At 36.4% G+C, this 17,259-nt stretch overlaps 1 protein-coding gene across 1 annotated transcript; it reads left to right on the top strand.

Moving 5' to 3' along the window:
* Window positions 1–1,658: 1,658 nt before the first annotated feature.
* On the top strand, window positions 1,659–3,359 carry LOC114539713 (zinc finger MYM-type protein 1-like). The gene has a single exon (XM_028560327.1). It carries the CDS (start codon window positions 1,659–1,661, stop codon window positions 3,357–3,359), a length of 1,701 nt encoding a protein of 566 aa, XP_028416128.1.
* Window positions 3,360–17,259: the final 13,900 nt, after the last annotated feature.

Raw genomic sequence — 17,259 nt, 5'->3', positions numbered from 1 at the left:
TATTTGAGAGTTTCTCCAAGATAAAACTTGTTCACCAAGTAGTATTGTTGATTTTCATTATGTATTAAGTTGTACAATACTTTTTTCAATGCTTCTCTTTCAACAGTAACTGTTGTTTTTGTTGCCCTGAAGGGAGCAGTTTCCATTAGAGCAATCGTGAATGAGGCAGGCTTGGTCAATTATGTGGTCTGGAGATAAGATTGTAGTACTGCCTGTTCTTTCAACCTTTGGGCATTGAAAACTTCTAAAGACTTGGTTGTTTGCATCATTCTTGCAGAAGTTGATTGTCTCTACTGCAACCAGTTCTCTATTTTCTATCTTAAGACCTTTTTTGAAGATACCAAGGTGATGCTGAAATATTAATGTGTGCAGACCTGTCAACCTTGAAGGAGTGAATATAGTGAGATACAATATTTTCCTTCCAAAAAATCATGAGAAAAATGCAAAAATAGTGAGAAAAGGAAAAAATTTTTATACACAAGACAATCAACATAATGCATATTTTCTTTATAGTTAGCTTACGCTGTTAGCATTTCTTAAGCCTTAATTAAGGCAAACAGGCTCTATTACATTTAATCTGCAGTCTGTCAGTCAATCAGTTTTATGCTTTCTATTATAAGCCATGGTTGCTTTCTTAGCTTCTTTGAGCAGTTCATCCCCAGGCTTCCATTTGTGACATGGTGCAGACGTTTCTAGGTATTGCGGCTTCATAGCCAGAATGCTTGATAAGGTACCATCAAGTTTAAGGCTGGAACGGCCATCTGTTTTATTCTTCCTTACAATGCTGAACAGTCTTTCTTGTTCAGCATTACTATGGGGTTAACAAGGGCGTCAATCCTGGGGGGGATGGGGGGGACGCGTCCCCCCCAGTTTTTGGAGTGGGGGGGACGAATATCCAATTATCCCCCCCAATTTTTATCATGTTTAATGAAATTTTGTTTCTGGGTAATCTAAAAACCGAATGCCTGCTATGCTATTTATCCAGAATTGTGGTTGGAACGAAGACATTTAATAAGATGAAGTACAACGTATGACCTTTCTGTAGCCGCTGACATTAAAAAATATTCAAAATTGAATTCAAATTTGTATTGTAATTTTTATAAACATTTACATAAAGGCACTGTTGGTCGTATTCACTTCCTGTACTAACTGGCAAGCTGCACTGAATGAGACAATAATTTGTTTTGCTAATCGACATATAAATCGTAAGTTACTAATTTTAACGACAAAATAAATTAAACAAGACGCTCGACTGGAAAGTTTGTATCGCGCAACCTAGATCTAGCTTGCGCAATTTGCTAATTTTGGACAAAATAAATTCGAAAATTGAGCGCGCCAAATTTTGGGAAAAATTGGTCTAGGATGCGCAATATTTATTTGAATTTTGATATAGGTAATTGGAACCATATTGGTGTTCAATTCTGCGACTCTCGCTTTAGCTCGAGTAATAAGAATTAAGACTAGATAAATTTATTTTACCATTTTCAAAAGTTCAAATATGGTAAAATATTATGCCTAAACATTCCATTTTTGTAGTTTCCTGCCTGGCGCCAATTAAAAGTTGTAGACATAGCATTGCAATCTAACCAAATGATGTAGAGATAGACTTACAATCATTCCCAAATCAGTGGCAAATACCGGCAATTTATACAACGAACATGCCTCGAAAAAATGCTCCGAAACCTGCTAAACGTGCCAAACTATCAGGAATCAGACGATTTTTTAAGGATCCACAGCAAGTTGAGCAAACCAGTACCTTAGCAAGTCACGCATCGACGGCATCGTCTGATTCTGGTAACGATCTACCTTCCACGCCATTGACGCCAATTGTAAATGAGCGGCAATGTAACGTAATTCATGTCGACAATCCTCCAACTTCTTTGGCAGAGTTCGTAGAAAATGACGAAGCGGAAAGCCAAGGGATATCTTGTGCGGCTATATCTCGACCCTCGCTGCCCAATGAACAACCACCTTCCTCTGAAGCATCCGGCTCTAGCGATTTTCTCACAAGTAACAGATGCTCACCTGCAACAGTTTCGGCTTTGAGTCCATTGACTGCAAAATCGAACAATATCATGAATTTGGACAAGCCTAATCATCCAAAAGTGTCTGTTATCCCTGCTCAGAAATTATCAACGCGAACACTTTATTTTCAATCAAAGTGGTATGAAGATTACGAATGGATTCATTATGATCCCGATTTGAAAAAAATTCTGTGTTTCCACTGTTCAAAAGCTAGTGCCATGGGGATAAACGATTTAGCCCATTATAAAGATCCAGCATTCATTTCAGAAGGATTCAACAACTGGAAGAAGGCAATTGAAAAGTTTAAGTTGCATCAGACATCTCATACACACGTTTTGTCCGTCAATCAAATCGCAGCAGTAAAAAGGCCATCGGTAAGTGCGCAAATACACACGCAGAAACAAAAGGAACAAGCAATAGCAAGAACCTCCCTTTTGAAATTGTTTACTTCGATAAGATATTTGTTGCGACAAGGCTCAGCATTTCGTGGTCACAACGAAAATGATGGAAGTTATTCACAGCTCCTAAAGCTTAGAACGGAAGATGTTCCTGATCTGCAGATGTATTTGAGAAATACAACAAATTTTACTTCGCCTTGTGCGCAGAACGAGATGATAGAAATGTTCAGTCACCAAATTTTACGGAAGATTGTCAGTGATATTCAACAGAATGAATTTTACGCTGTAACTGCTGATGGAACACAGGACATAAGCGGTCAAGAGCAAGAGTCCTTCTGTCTGAGGCACGTAGACTCAGATTTATATGTACACGAAGATTTTATCGGTCTGTATGAAGTTCCCAGTACTACCGGTGACATTCTTGCTCGTACGCTCTTTGATGTCCTGGCTCGGAGTGGATTATCCATAAGTAATATGCGTGCTCAAACATACGATGGTGCCGCTAACATGAGTGGTTGTTACTCTGGATGCAAGGCCATAGTGCAAGAACGACAACCACTAGCACTTTTTTTCCACTGCGGATCACATGCTTCCAATCTTGTGATGCAACATGCTGTAACATCCTGTCAATTAATTCGAGATTCCCTGCAGTGGCTGAATGAGCTAGGTGTGCTTATGAAGAGATCTGGCAAGTACAAAGCGATATTCCTGGCAATTTGCGAATCAACCGAAGATGACAATCTGCATCCCACAGCGATCAAGCCCCTTTGTGCCACCAGGTGGTTATGCAGACTAGCAGCCATAGAGTCAGCATTGGATCGTACCCTGCTATTCTCCAAAGTTTGGAAGAAATGGCACGTGGTGAAACGGACACTGCAACCAAAGCAAATGGTCTACTTGATCGGTTTCAGAAGGGAAAGGTCTTTCTTGGGTTGAAGATGGCAGCTAAGCCAGTCGCGATCCTGGAACAGTTGAATAGCGCACTTCAAGCAAAGTCAGCAAATGTCTCTGGGATGGTAGAAGCTGTTAAGACATCATCAACACATATTAGCGCTCAGCGCACAGATGAGGCATTCCATGAGTTATTCTCTGCTGCTGAAGAAAAATGTGAAGAATACCAACTGGATCCACTGGAAGTGCCTCGGATACGAGTCCCCCCAAGAAGATACACAGGTGAAGCAGAGGAATATCGGCCTGACAGCTCTGAAGAATACTACAGGAAGCAGTATTTCAAGTTCATCGACGTCATAGTCACTGGTTTGTCAGACAGGTATGACCCTGACAAATCTGGTCTAGCACAGTACTTGAAGCTAGAGATGATGTTGACATCTGGGAAAGTTGATGAAGATGTGGTGTCAAAGTATCCTGAACTTGATAGTCTTACTTTGCCAATTCAGCTAGAAATGTTCAAGCAAACATACAAAGCGGAATCGTTGCATGAGGCAAAAGTTATTTATCGGAGCATGGAACATGCAGTGCGCTTATTGTTTCCCCAAGTGCTGGTTCTACTGAAACTTCTACTAGTGTGTCCAGTTTCGTCATGCGAGTGTGAACGCAGCTTTTCTGCATTGCGACGACTGAAAACGTGGCTCCGAACCACTATGACCCAGCGTAGACTTAACCATATTTCCATCTGCCATGTACACCAGGAACAGTTAGACAACGTCAATGTACATGAACTAGCAAAATTATTTGCTCAAAAGTCTGAAATTAGAAGAAATCTATTCGGAACCTTCGAATAGTTGTGGGAATGAAAACCTAATTGTAAAGGCAACAAACAGGCCCAAGTCGATGATCGCAACATTGTGCCTCATACACATTGATCATCTGTTATAAACTTACTATTCACATTAGCTTTCGTTTTTTATCGATCATTGTATGTACCGATTGATATAATTTTTACAGAAATCATTTCATTTTGCGATTGAAATGAAATGTTTATTGTTTTATTAAAAATAATACATATTCAAGCTCGCACTAATCCAGTTAATATAACATTAACTGATTAACAACTTCTGACGTGCTTTATCGCACTTGCACAACCTTGTTTTTAGCGGAGTTCTCATATGGCTGAAAATGGATTTAAGTTCATGCACATTGTACTTTACAAATGCCTCCAAAACGCTGGAAATGCCGTTTCAGTGTACCAAAATTATAAAAGAATTTCGGGTAGCATACCTCTGGACCTTCCTAATTTGGAGTCCGTCCCCCCCACTTTTTGGGATGGATTGACGCCCTTGATGGGGTATGACTAGAACAACTTCTGCAACCCTTGGTAGATGTTTGATTTTGGGATGTTTCTGGTACTTTTAAATGTGCAAGCACAGAATATCAATTCTGTGATGAACAACCTTATCATCATTTTCATCCTTGCCTTCAACAACTTTGGCTTCTTCCCAGGCTTGTTTTCCAATAGAGTCATCATCAATGGTTTGATAATCTACAAACTCTTCATACAGCTCATCAATATTGATTATCTCTAACAAATCAAGGGAGCTAAATTTCTCAAGGAAAAATTCAAACTGTTGCCATGTTGCTTCATAACGGCGTAATACATTTATCCAAACAGCATTGCAGAAGACAGCATTATCAACTGGAAATTTCTCCAAAATGTATTTCAAAGAACTTCTAAAATAGTGGTGAGCAGCAAGGTATATCTTATTGTAGGTGGCTACACAGATGGTGCCATCATTTAATAACCTGTTGAGCATAAATTTTGTAGTACCTGTAGTATGAACTTGGCTGCATGAAGATACTTTCATCTTCAAGGTCTAGTTCCATTATTGATTTAACATTTTTCATCACACTTGCAAGAACAATTCGATTAGCAAGTTTTCTGCCCAGACTTTTTATTGCTGGTTTTATGAGGTGTACAGTCGGTTCATCTCTTTGTAGCAAAAGATTGAAGTTGGTGAACAATGAATTTACAGCAGATTGAAAGAGCAAAGCAGGCTCCAATAATGGATTAGCAAACCAGCCACAAAACCTCTGAAAGCGTTGGTCTGTGAAATTTTCACTTAAAAAATATGACTTTAAACTAGGGAACTTTTTAGGAATTCTTTCCAAACAGCGCTGCCAAGACAACCATTGCACAGAAAGATGTTTCAAAACACCTAGATATTCTTGGTTACAAAATTTAAAGTATTCAAGGAGCTTGCCTTTTCGCTTTGAGCTTTTATCAAACCAGTAAAAGCAATCAATGCAAATATCTTCAACATTCAGTCCCAAAATATCACTGAAAGCATCATTGGCATGGCTTGCAGCAATGTGTGCAAGATGACATGGGTAACCAGCAATGAATATCTCAGGATTCTTTTCTAGAAAACGTGAAGCTACTGAGTCATTGACCCCAATCATCGTGTTTGTGTTGTCAATGCTTAGACTAACGCAGTTTAACCAAGGCATAGCATCCTGACCAAACTTCTCTTCAATAGATTCAAATATTTTAAATGCTTTGGCTCCATGCTCTCTTTATGTCAAGCACATACCAAAAAAATGTTCTGTGACAGTTTTTGATCTATTAATATCAAAAATTCTAATGCTTACAGAATTCATCTTTTCCACTCCAGTATCATTTGAACCATCTGTCCCAACACTGTATGGGATGTGTTTTACAATGTAATTGTGACAGTGAGGGGCAAGAGCTTCGTTAAGAACAGCAAAAGTCTTTGTTTTAGCACATGAATACGATGAGGCAATAGCACTGTCTTGAAATATCTCTTTAAAAAGTGGTCCAAGATGATCAGCAGTTACTATGGGCAAATTGTGTTGCACAAGAAAATTTGTAATCCTTCACTTTCTTTTTTTTCATTCAAAGCAATGTATTGTGTTGTTAATGTTTTGTTTTGTTTTGTTATGTTATGTTATATTTGTTTTGTAATGTTATATTTACGTATATTACTGGTAGTATGTGATACAGAGAATATATCTATACATGCTCTACGCCTGGGCGCAGGCTACTGCCTGCACTTTTACTAGTTATTTTACGAAATATTTTGAGATCAGTGTTACAAAATTCCAATTAACATGGCGACTTCAACATCGAATTCAAAACGTTATGCAGAAGATATTAATAATTCATCAAGTGACGAAGACAAAGAAACAGATTCTCAGACTGAGTCAGGTGGCACAAGCTGTCAAAACTCAGTTAAATGGAAAGAAACTCGGAAATGTAAGGGGCTGCTGTTTATAAAGTCTCTTACAAGGTAGAGTGGGGAAAACAATTTCCAGTTCAAGCTGTGCCAAACGATAAGTACAAATTTCGCTGCATTCCTTGTGGAAAAGATGTATCATGTCACCACCAAGGCTTGGGCGATGTAAAATCACACGGCAGCAGAGAAGCACACAAAAAAAATTAGGATCTTGGAAGCGACAGAAGACTCTGTCGTTTGCATCAAATGAAGAAATCAGTCTTTCAAAAAAAGTAATCAAAGCTGAAGTCATGGTTACTTTTATTAAGATTTGTCGTGTCATGAGATTTGTGTTCAAAATCGTGAGAGCGTGAGATTACAGTCAAAATCGTGAGTCTCATGGCAAAACTGTGAGACTTGACAGGTCTGGTGTGTGAGAATTAGTTTTTGATGGATAGTATGTTTCTTCATAAATAGTTGAGGTTAATTAATAAAAAAACTATTACTGGATAGTTTACTATTTACCACTGACATACTTTTAAGTTTTCTCCTGTGTTATTTTTTTAGAATTATGAAAGACTAGAAGACATTCAGGACATACTATATACACTCTCAAGACTCAAATATCCAGAAAAGAATGACATATTTGCATAATACTGTATACCTGATTTCGACTTTCCAGGCCTCTGCTATGAACTCGAAATAAGGCAAAGATGGAGGCCACAACATATGCATCTCAAACAGCGATCGAAAATTAATTGTTATCTCATCTACACGATCAAATACATTTGTCACAGAAAATTGCCACAGAAAAATTGCTCGTGTAAACCGGCCTTTAGTGAATTCAGACTCACCAATTGTATATGTGGATGATCAGCATCATGTGGCTTGACATGCGGCGACCGAATGGGCCGACGCCACATTTGTCATAAAAAAGCTAACACTCCAGCTTTTCAGCAAATGTATTTGCCACACAAAAATTGTCCAATTTCGCTTGTCTACACGAGCAAAAAAATTGTCACATATAGTAATTGACAAATAAAAGTTGCTCATGTAAACCGGCCTTAATGTCTGCTTTTCTGTTATGACAGCTCTGAATGGCGTAGCTTTCATATGGCCAAGAAGACCAGCAGCTTTAACTGTGGCTCCTTCCAAGCACTCACTTAAAGGCTGGGTCATCAGCTTTCCTTCGCGATAATTTCTCTTAAACAAAGGAAAAAATTCAGTGTATGGAATATATGATAGAAATTTGTTTTAAGGACACATGAAAATAGTTCTACTGCATATATGTTTGTGATGAAAATTTGTTTACTTTTCTTAGACATCCAGGCTGGTTAATATCCTTATCTTCCATACTTTCTTTCTTTGGAGTGTTTTTCAGAAACTATTGCTAGGTTGGATCTTTTGCCAAAGTTATAATGGATTCTGATGCTTGTAATCTGAGGATATAATAGAAAATCTAGCTCTTTAACATAATACAAAGTTAGTATTAAAACTGAACTGAAATTATGATAACTAACTATATCAGTCAGTGTTACTCACTCATTATGCTTTCCCCATTTGCCTCCACTTAGAACAAAACAAGGCTTTTCCAACTTTGCAAATTTTGTGCAAATATCCAAGCTTGATGCATGTCTGTTGCTGTTGACATTCAGACCTCGGATGAAGTGGTTGAAGGCTTCATATCTAAAATAGCAAATCAAATGTGGTGTTAAAGGTTAGCTAGACTAAGTATGTCTTTGAGATGCCTAATGAGAGTTTCCAAGTAGATATTACAAATGCCCGTCACTTAATTGTCACTAAAACTGTCCTTATTTATCTACAGTTTTATCTTTCAGATGAGAATCCATTTGCGGCCCCAGATTTTCAATATCATCAACAGGATGAAGAAGATGGAGTCTGCTTTTTTCAAAAACTTTGGGTAAATTCTTGTCACTGCATCTATAAATGTCTTGAACAACTGCTTCGCCCCTTCTGAATTTCTTTTGAATGCAAATATCTGTCAGAATATACATTGAAAACATAACATAATCTATAATATTTCATATTAGACAGTATAATTAATATATGAATGCAATATTTAATTGTTTAGAGTATATAATTACCTCACTTAACAATTCCCAGACAAAGAGTTCATGAGGGATGATATCTTCCAGGATAAATACAGCAACCTGCATCCACAACTTGAAGTCTTTTCCAACATACAAACCATAGTTCCTTGTGATGTTCCCTCGTATGTGGCTGGAAATGCGCTCATGTCAAGTGCTTGTATATTTGCATGCAGCTGCTCCTTCCTTCCCTGGGATAAGGATTTCATTGTATCGAACAGCATATACTTCAAGGTCCAAGAAGTATGGTATGTAATATTTCAATAGGGGTTTTCCTAAATGAAAACAGAACATATTATACTGTGTTTGTTTGCAACAGTACATGCAAAAGTTCTCTGTGACACTCTACACTGTACATGTAGAGACCGTCTGCTGTCATCGATAAAACATGACATAGAACCGTAAAAGCGGCATTAATTTTATCATATCGTATTTGCGTACTTACTTATTACCACGAAAGCCCTTCAGGATATCGAACGCTCTTCCCTTTTCCGTTACTCTATTTACAAGGTTATAAGAAATTCACTTGAAAAAGGCCTGCCAGATGATGAATTTGATGAACCAAGGACAAAAAAGTGCCAACAGGCACCGACTCCGTCAGAACATCATCCAACATTAAATACCAGTGAGGAGATACTCACACCTGTTGAAGAAATAACACAGTGTGAGGAAATTGTAAGTATTATGGTAATTGGGGTGTGCACAATTGCATTCAACAAACCAGTCAGGCATAATTAAGACATACCCCCAATTCATTATCAAATTTTCTAACAATTTATCATATTTTTTTATCATAAATAGTTTCCCGATACCAATATCATGAAACAATCTATGCCTTTGGAAATTAGTGGTGAACCTAATGACAATGCAAGCTTGATTGAAGCAAACAGACGGCTGAAAAACAAAGTTATATCACTTGAAGGCAGCAAGAAAAAGAATAGAATAAAAATAAAAAGTCTGAAACGTAAAGGTATATTCTGCATCTGTTCACCTTATAACAAACACAAGGATGATATAAACGCACTATTAGGATGGGTACACAAAATGGTAGTTTTGACACATGAGCCAGTACTTCGTAGGTATGAGTCAACTAGGAGTGTGCACTGCGAAATAACCTTGTTTTTACGGCATTTAACAAATATTTAATAATACATCTTGAAGAACAGCTACACAAAAAATTAGCAGACTCTAAGAGCACAAAACGACGGGAACTTATCTTCAAAAATACTGTTGCTGCTGATGATGTTTATGTTGGTGTTGATGATGAGACAGACAATGAACAATATATCATGGAGTCCGACAACTCTGTTTCAGATGATGAGGAAGAACTAAAAGATGAACAAGAAACTCAGTATGATTCGTGGTTTCTGTTGACATTTCCTTTCTGAATTGCAGTCAACATTAATATTATAATTTTTGTGATTAACAGGTTTCCAAAAGGCTTTACAATAGATGGCAAAATTCGAACAAAACCCAAGTTCATTGTTTTCTGGACAAAACTCTTATTCTTATTTAAATTTTGTCACTCCTGCAAGTCTAATGACCCTTTGATTGAGACGCGTCAAATTGGTACAAAGATTGTTGTAAGGACCACATGCAGTAATCCAATATGCAAGCAGAAGGTCTCCACTTGGGAAAGTCAACCGGACATGCCAAACATGAGAATTTCTGCGGCAACTTCCTTTTGTCCATGGCAACTCTATTTAGTGGTGCTTCAATGACTAAATTACAACAAATATTTTCCCACACGAGTCTTTCATGCATTTCCTTACATACTTATTCCGTTATCAGAGAGTAAGTAATGTCTTTGACTTGCATGCTTATTAGTTTCATGCCAAGCGTATAAACAATTTATTAATAGCAGTCTGATATCTTCTATGAAAACATGATGAATCTAACTTAGTTCATAAAAATATTCTTTGTAAAGGTTGTTATTTCTGTATATTGAGTTGCACTGGGAAAAATACCAAAAGGAATTGCTTAAAAAGGCCAAGGAAATAAAGGATGGTGTTGTGATCTCTGGGGATGGTCGTCATGATAGCATGGGACATTCAGCAAAATACTGTGCTTACACAATATTTTGCTGCACCTTTGGAAAAATCATACACTTCGACCTTGTTCAGGTAATAATTAGGCCACCACATTGTTCAGGTAATAAAGGCCACAAATATGTTACTGACTGTCCACGAAATAACACGCAGGGAAATGTGGCAACTGAAAATTTAGAAATACTATATACATACATTCTAAATACATATATACTCTAAATACCTGTCACTCCAAGTCAGCATATCCTGTGACCTCCTCATTCTTTTCAACTGGGAATGTTTCTCTTATTAATGTGTAACAACAAGATGGCAATGGTATTCTTTTATTTCCAAGTACACCATACACCAACCGAGTGAATTCTCTGTACGAGATACTTCGCAGGAATCTGTTTAATAAATAATTGGTATATTTATATATGGCCATGGAACAGATACATACCAGTTAGAACTATATTAAATAGATATACCACAATTTACAGACAAAACGTCCTATAAGTACTCACTTGTTTTCGGAGTCCAACTGACTATATTTAGTTTTATTTTTGTTGCATGCCATTAATGCTTTCACATAGCTTAAATTTTGTGTCGTGGCGGTGGTGGTGATTTTATATACTGTAAAGACACATTGAAATTTATATTGTCGAAAACGTCGATTGCTAAGGACAATTTTACAAAACCGAGCGCTTTCGAAGGTAGGTAAAGGCTTTGCTGTTTTTTTATTTGTCTCAAATACTGCATTCTGTTGTTATTTTGGAGCCGTTGTGCTCGCACTGATATCGAACGTCCCTGCACTGCCAATTTTTTGTACTGGGATTTATATTTAGACCTTAATTGCCATTGCATTTTACAGTAAAAGAATTACAAATAGAAACTCAAAGAAACCAAAGAGAATTTCAAAGAAACTAGATAGAAACTGAAAGAAATCAAAATACAAGTTCGAAAAAACAAATTACAATTTATACAAATTAACCTTGCCATTGTGCAGGTAAAAACTAGAGTAGCCCATTGCCATTGTGCTGGGATTTTTGAGACTTTGCCATTGTGCAATTATAAAAGAATTACAAACTGAAAGAAACTAAATAGAAATTCAAAGAAACGAAATAAAAAGTCAAAGAAACTAAATTCAAACTCAAAGGAACCAAATAAATATTGTCAAAAGCTGTGAGAATATACAAAAATGGGTGTGTCAATTGAGATATACAGAGTAAGAATTGGTTCACATAACAACTTTGTGCAAGGACGACAGTCAATGAATCGAATGAAAGGTAAATTTTGGAATTTTGTGTTAGTAATGTTTTACTTAGAAGTATTTTATTTACCATGCTTGAAAAATCTAGTCACAATGGTTTAATGATATACACAAATGATATCTTATCATGTTTATTTACCATTGCTATTGAGACTTGCAAATGATGTTGAGGAAAATCCAGGCCCAATTAATATATATGATATTGTTGATCGCAGTTTCGCGGTTCGAGCAGACACCAACCAAGGTAATAAATCGATGTTTGGATTAAATGCTGGAAAGCAATGTGTTGCCATGTCAATTTATGCTATTGTATACAATGAAATAAAATCTGTTAATATTTGGGATACACCACTTATGAACATGCTTCTAGTTAATGCAAACAATCTTCATGGCATAATTAGTCAGCACATTCAAAAAGAATTCTTGTTGCTTACTGATGTTCCTGAAGTCTTGTCTATTGACAATCATACTTTTAATTTGGAGTACAGTGACTCATTTTCTGGAGCTTTATGGATGGATCAGAACAGTGAACCATATGTTACACTTGAACATGCCTTTCATGAAGTATTTGATGTTGGTAATTATAAAACATGTTTACTCACTATTGGAGCAAACACTGTTGCAGTTTTAATGCCTTTTCCAGATGTCTTTAAAGTTTTTGATTCTCGTTCACGAGATATGCATGGAATGCCAGTGGCAATGGGTTATAGTGTTTTAGTTTCTATTGAAGGAATTCAAAATCTTGTAAGTTTTTTTCATAACCTTTGCAATTATCTTGGACAAAATAGTGAAAATAGTATATTTGAATTGAAGGGTGTTAAATGTTGTCGAAACAATTCATTGTCAAACAGTTTGGATAGCACAGTGAATGATGACACAATATCAAATAACCATGAACAACAAACAAGACATCAAGAGTCAGTAATAAAAAGAAAAAATACACTTGCAAAGCTAAGAGACAAGCAAAGAGAGAAAAGAAAACAAGCAAAAGAAAAAGAGTCAGTTGCGATGAGAGAGAATAGACTTGCAAAGCAAAGAGAGAAAAGAAAACAGGAAACTGTTTCGGAGAGGGAAAATAGACTTACAAAGCGAAAGGAGAAACGAAAACAAGAAACTGTTTTAGAGAGGGAAAATAGACTTACAAAACAAAAAGAGAAACGAAAACAAGAAACTGTTTTAGAGAGGGAAAATAGACTTCAAAACCAAAAAGAGAAAAGAAAACAAGAAACTGTTTTGGAGAGGACAAATAGACTTGCAAAGCTTAGAGAGAAAAGGAAACTGGCAAAACAACATGAAACTGTTTCAGAGAGAGCAGATAGGCTTCAAAGTCAGCGAGAAGCACGAAGGTTAATAATAATAATAATCTTTTATTAGGATACTTTTTCATTTTACAATGTTTTTCAAAAAGGTCCTAAGAGATTAAATAATCTATATATAACTAAATACAAATAATACAAAATCTAAAATACATTATAGTAAAAATTATTTTAGGAAGTTTCTAAATATTCTACGCTTAAAAATTTGAAGGCTGGCGGCATTTCTAGTTTCTCTATCTAGGGAATTCCAGTCATAGATGGTTTGGTAGCATACTCTTTGTTTTCCCCAATTTCTACTAACATGTGGAAGTCTAAAAAGGTCACTGTTTCTAGTATTATAATGGTGCACGTCTCCATTAGTTAACAGATTTAAATTATGATCTGTTAATTCGTTTTTACATTTATAAACGAACGCGCATCGATGATAAAATCTGCGTTCTTTCAAATTCGGCCACTTCAGTTTTACAAGAGCCTCAGTAGCAGAAGAGTGTAATGGTTTATCTAAAATAAGCTTTGCTGCTTTATTTTGTAAGATTTGAAGATCATTCATTATAACTATATTATTCTTATCTCCCCATATGATGTCAGCGTAATCAAAAAGTGGGAGCACTAAACTGTTATAAAATAACAAACGCGCCTGGTAAGGCAGAAAATGCTTAATTCTCCATAAGAGGCCAAGTCGCTGATTTGCTTTTGATATTACATGTTCAACATGACTAGTCCATGAAAAATCCGAAGATAACGTGATCCCGAGATACTTAAAATTTTTTACTGAGTTCAGGTTACTGTCATGTATAGATAGGGTCAATGAAGAAATATTCGTTAATTTTCTATTACTTCCAATTAAAATGGATTTCGACTTCTCTAGGTTTAATGTAAGTCTATTCTCTCTAAGCCAAACGGCTACATTGCAGAGATCCTCATTTAGACAATTTTCCAGTTCATGTGGATCATCTGAAAAACAGTACATAACTGTATCATCAGCGTACAGTGAGATTTCTGAGTGTTTAACAACATCGGATAATCTATTGATGTACACCAAAAACAGTAATGGGCCTAAAATACTGCCATGTGGGACTCCAAAAGCAACAGGACGAGTATCAGACAGTTCACCCTCACATGAAGTTCGTTGTTTTCGATTGGTAAGATACGATTTGAACCAGCCAAGAGCTTTTATGGAAACGCCCATAGAGGACAGTTTTGATATCAAAATTCCATGATCGACAGTGTCGAATGCCTTGGTCAGATCCAGAAATACGGCACCACAAATGTTCCCCTTTTCCATATTCATTAGCACTTCATCTGCAAATGCAGACAAAGCTGTGGTTGTTGACTTTTTAGAGCGAAATCCAAATTGCTTGTTGGAGAGCAAATTGTTCGAAATCAGATACTCATATAATTGAGCATAGACTACTTTCTCCATGATCTTGCTAAGGGTGGGTAATATTGAGATAGGTCGATAATTATTTGCATTTGTTCGGTCACCCTTCTTGAACAAAGCTGTAACCTTAGAGCATTTCCAAATCTCTGGAAATTCACCAGAACGAATCGACAAATTAATGAGTTTCGTAATAGAGGAACTGATTATTGGTGCACCACATTTCAATAACCTTGCACTGATCTTATCTAGACCAATAGCTTTATTGGTCTTTAGGCTCGTTAGATGTTGAAGAGTAATTGATTCATCAATTTCTTTCAATTCGAATATTTCCAAGTGTTTATTTAAGGATAAATAAGCGGGAACGGGTGTTATTTTATCAGCAAGAATCTTCCCTATTGAAGCAAAATAATAGTTCAATGCAGATGCAATCGATGAGGGAGTCACATAACTGATCCCATCAGCAATAATACACTGTGGACCCGATGTTTTAGCCTTACGAGAGGAAACTTCATTTACAGCTTGCCATACTTTTGAAGCATCACCTTTAGCTTCTTTGATCATATTACAATAGTATTCCGATTTTGCTTGCGTAGATTTACGATTTGTTAAATTTCTAAGTCTTTTATATTCAGCCCAATGATGAGGCGAATTTGATTTCATAGCCTTGCGGTGATAATAATCACGATCTCTCATTAATTCATTTATCTTTGTATTCATCCATGGTAATGGCACACCCCGTACTCTGCGTCTTTTCATCGGTGCATGCAAATTTGCAATGTCACAGAATAATTTATTCCAGGTATATAATGCATCATCGATGTTTGCCTCATTTTCTAAAATATGCCATGGAACACGGTTTAGATCGTTTTTAAAAGCATCAGTGTCAAAATTCTTATATGAGCGATATTCAATAGTTCTAGGCGGTGCTTTCTTGACACCTGCTTTTATGATACAATAGACAAGAAAGTGATCACTCAACGAAACAGGGACTACACCGGAATCGGCGATGCGATGCTCATTGTTTACCAAAATAACATCAATTAAAGTGCGTGAAGTATCCGATACACGAGTAGGTTCTGTAATTAGCTGTGAGAGATCGAAAGTGCGTTGGGTTAGGTTAGGTTGCAAAGGCAAAATGAAACTAGCAAGCAAAGGGAGCAGCGATTAGCAAAAGGAAGAAGTCGTTATCAGAAAAATAAAAAAAGATATTCTGAAATTAATCTCAATAATGGTAACATTACATCACATAATAGTGTATCACAATTGACAGATAAGTTCCATAAATCTGTATCAACAAGTCCTCTGTATATATGCTCATGTTGTGATCAATTATGGTATAAACATAGTGTTTGTCCTGCTGAGAAACTTCGACTGTCCAATCCAAATTCTACTAAACATCTACAAGGTATTAAAAGTGTGGATAATATTGAATGCCTGTGTTTAACATGTGACAAACATCTTAAAAAGGATAAAGTTCCACCATGTGCAATTTCAAATGGCTTGAAGTTTCCAAAAAACCCTGACTTTTTTGATTTAAATGAATTAGAATGCAGGCTTATAGCTCCAAGATTAGCATTTCAAAAAATAATGCAAGCTCCTAGAGGAGGTCAACTTAAAATTAATGGTAATGTTGTGAATGTACCAGCAGATGTATGTAATACTGTTAACATGTTACCTAGGTTACCACAAGATACTGGGACTATTAAAGTTCAATTAAAATGTCGACTGCAATATAAGAGTTCGGCGTTGGCTTTAAATGTCAGACCTAATAAAGTGATATAAGCTGCAGCTTGGTTGGTAAATAATAGTGAACTATATCGAGAACAAGGAATAAGTTTTGATCAGCATTGGTTATCATACTTTGATGTTACAACACGTAATAGTAACATTGAAAATACTTCAGTTGATCAAACTAATTTGGAATCTTCAGAAGATGAATGGAGTGAAGATGAAGCAGAAATTCCTGCTGGTGTAACAGACAGTATGCTCACACCTACTGATTTTGTAGATGATACTGAAAGACAACATATATACAATGTTGCACCAGGTGAAGGTAGTAGACCACTCAGCATATTTCGACATCAGTATTCTGAGGAACTAGCTTATCCAGGAATATTCCTAGGTCAAAAGCGGCCAGATGAGAAGCAAAGATTGACTCGTGTCTTGTACAGTGAAATATGCAAATCTGAACTAAGACGTTCTGATAGAAGAGCTGCAATGTGCATTGAGAACATATTTTTTAAGGCTAAAAAAATGCAAATGAAATTATTGCTAGGGCAATCTCAGCTTGCTATTCACAAATGTAAAATGGGAAACAGAACACTTACTGCTGGAGACTTAAAAACACCGGAAGGTTTAACAAATCTTATTTGTCATGACGAGGGATACAAATTTTTAAGAGCTTTGAGAGGTTCCCCACCTTACTTTGAAAAAGCAAAAAAAGACTTTTTTGCTATGATTCGGCAGTTAGGACCTGCATTGTTATTTTGTAGTTTTTCATCTGCTGAAACAAAATGGATTCATTTACTAAGAATCCTTGGAAAGCTTGTTGATCACAAGGATTATAGTGATGAGGAGTTAGAAAATTTAAATTGGGATGAAAAA

The sequence above is a fragment of the Dendronephthya gigantea genome, unplaced genomic scaffold, assembly GCF_004324835.1.
Source record: "Dendronephthya gigantea isolate DGI-Jeju-01 unplaced genomic scaffold, DenGig_1.0 000214F, whole genome shotgun sequence".
Classification (NCBI taxonomy): Eukaryota; Metazoa; Cnidaria; class Anthozoa; order Malacalcyonacea; family Nephtheidae; genus Dendronephthya; species Dendronephthya gigantea.
This window is presented reverse-complemented; position numbering and strand designations above follow the sequence as displayed.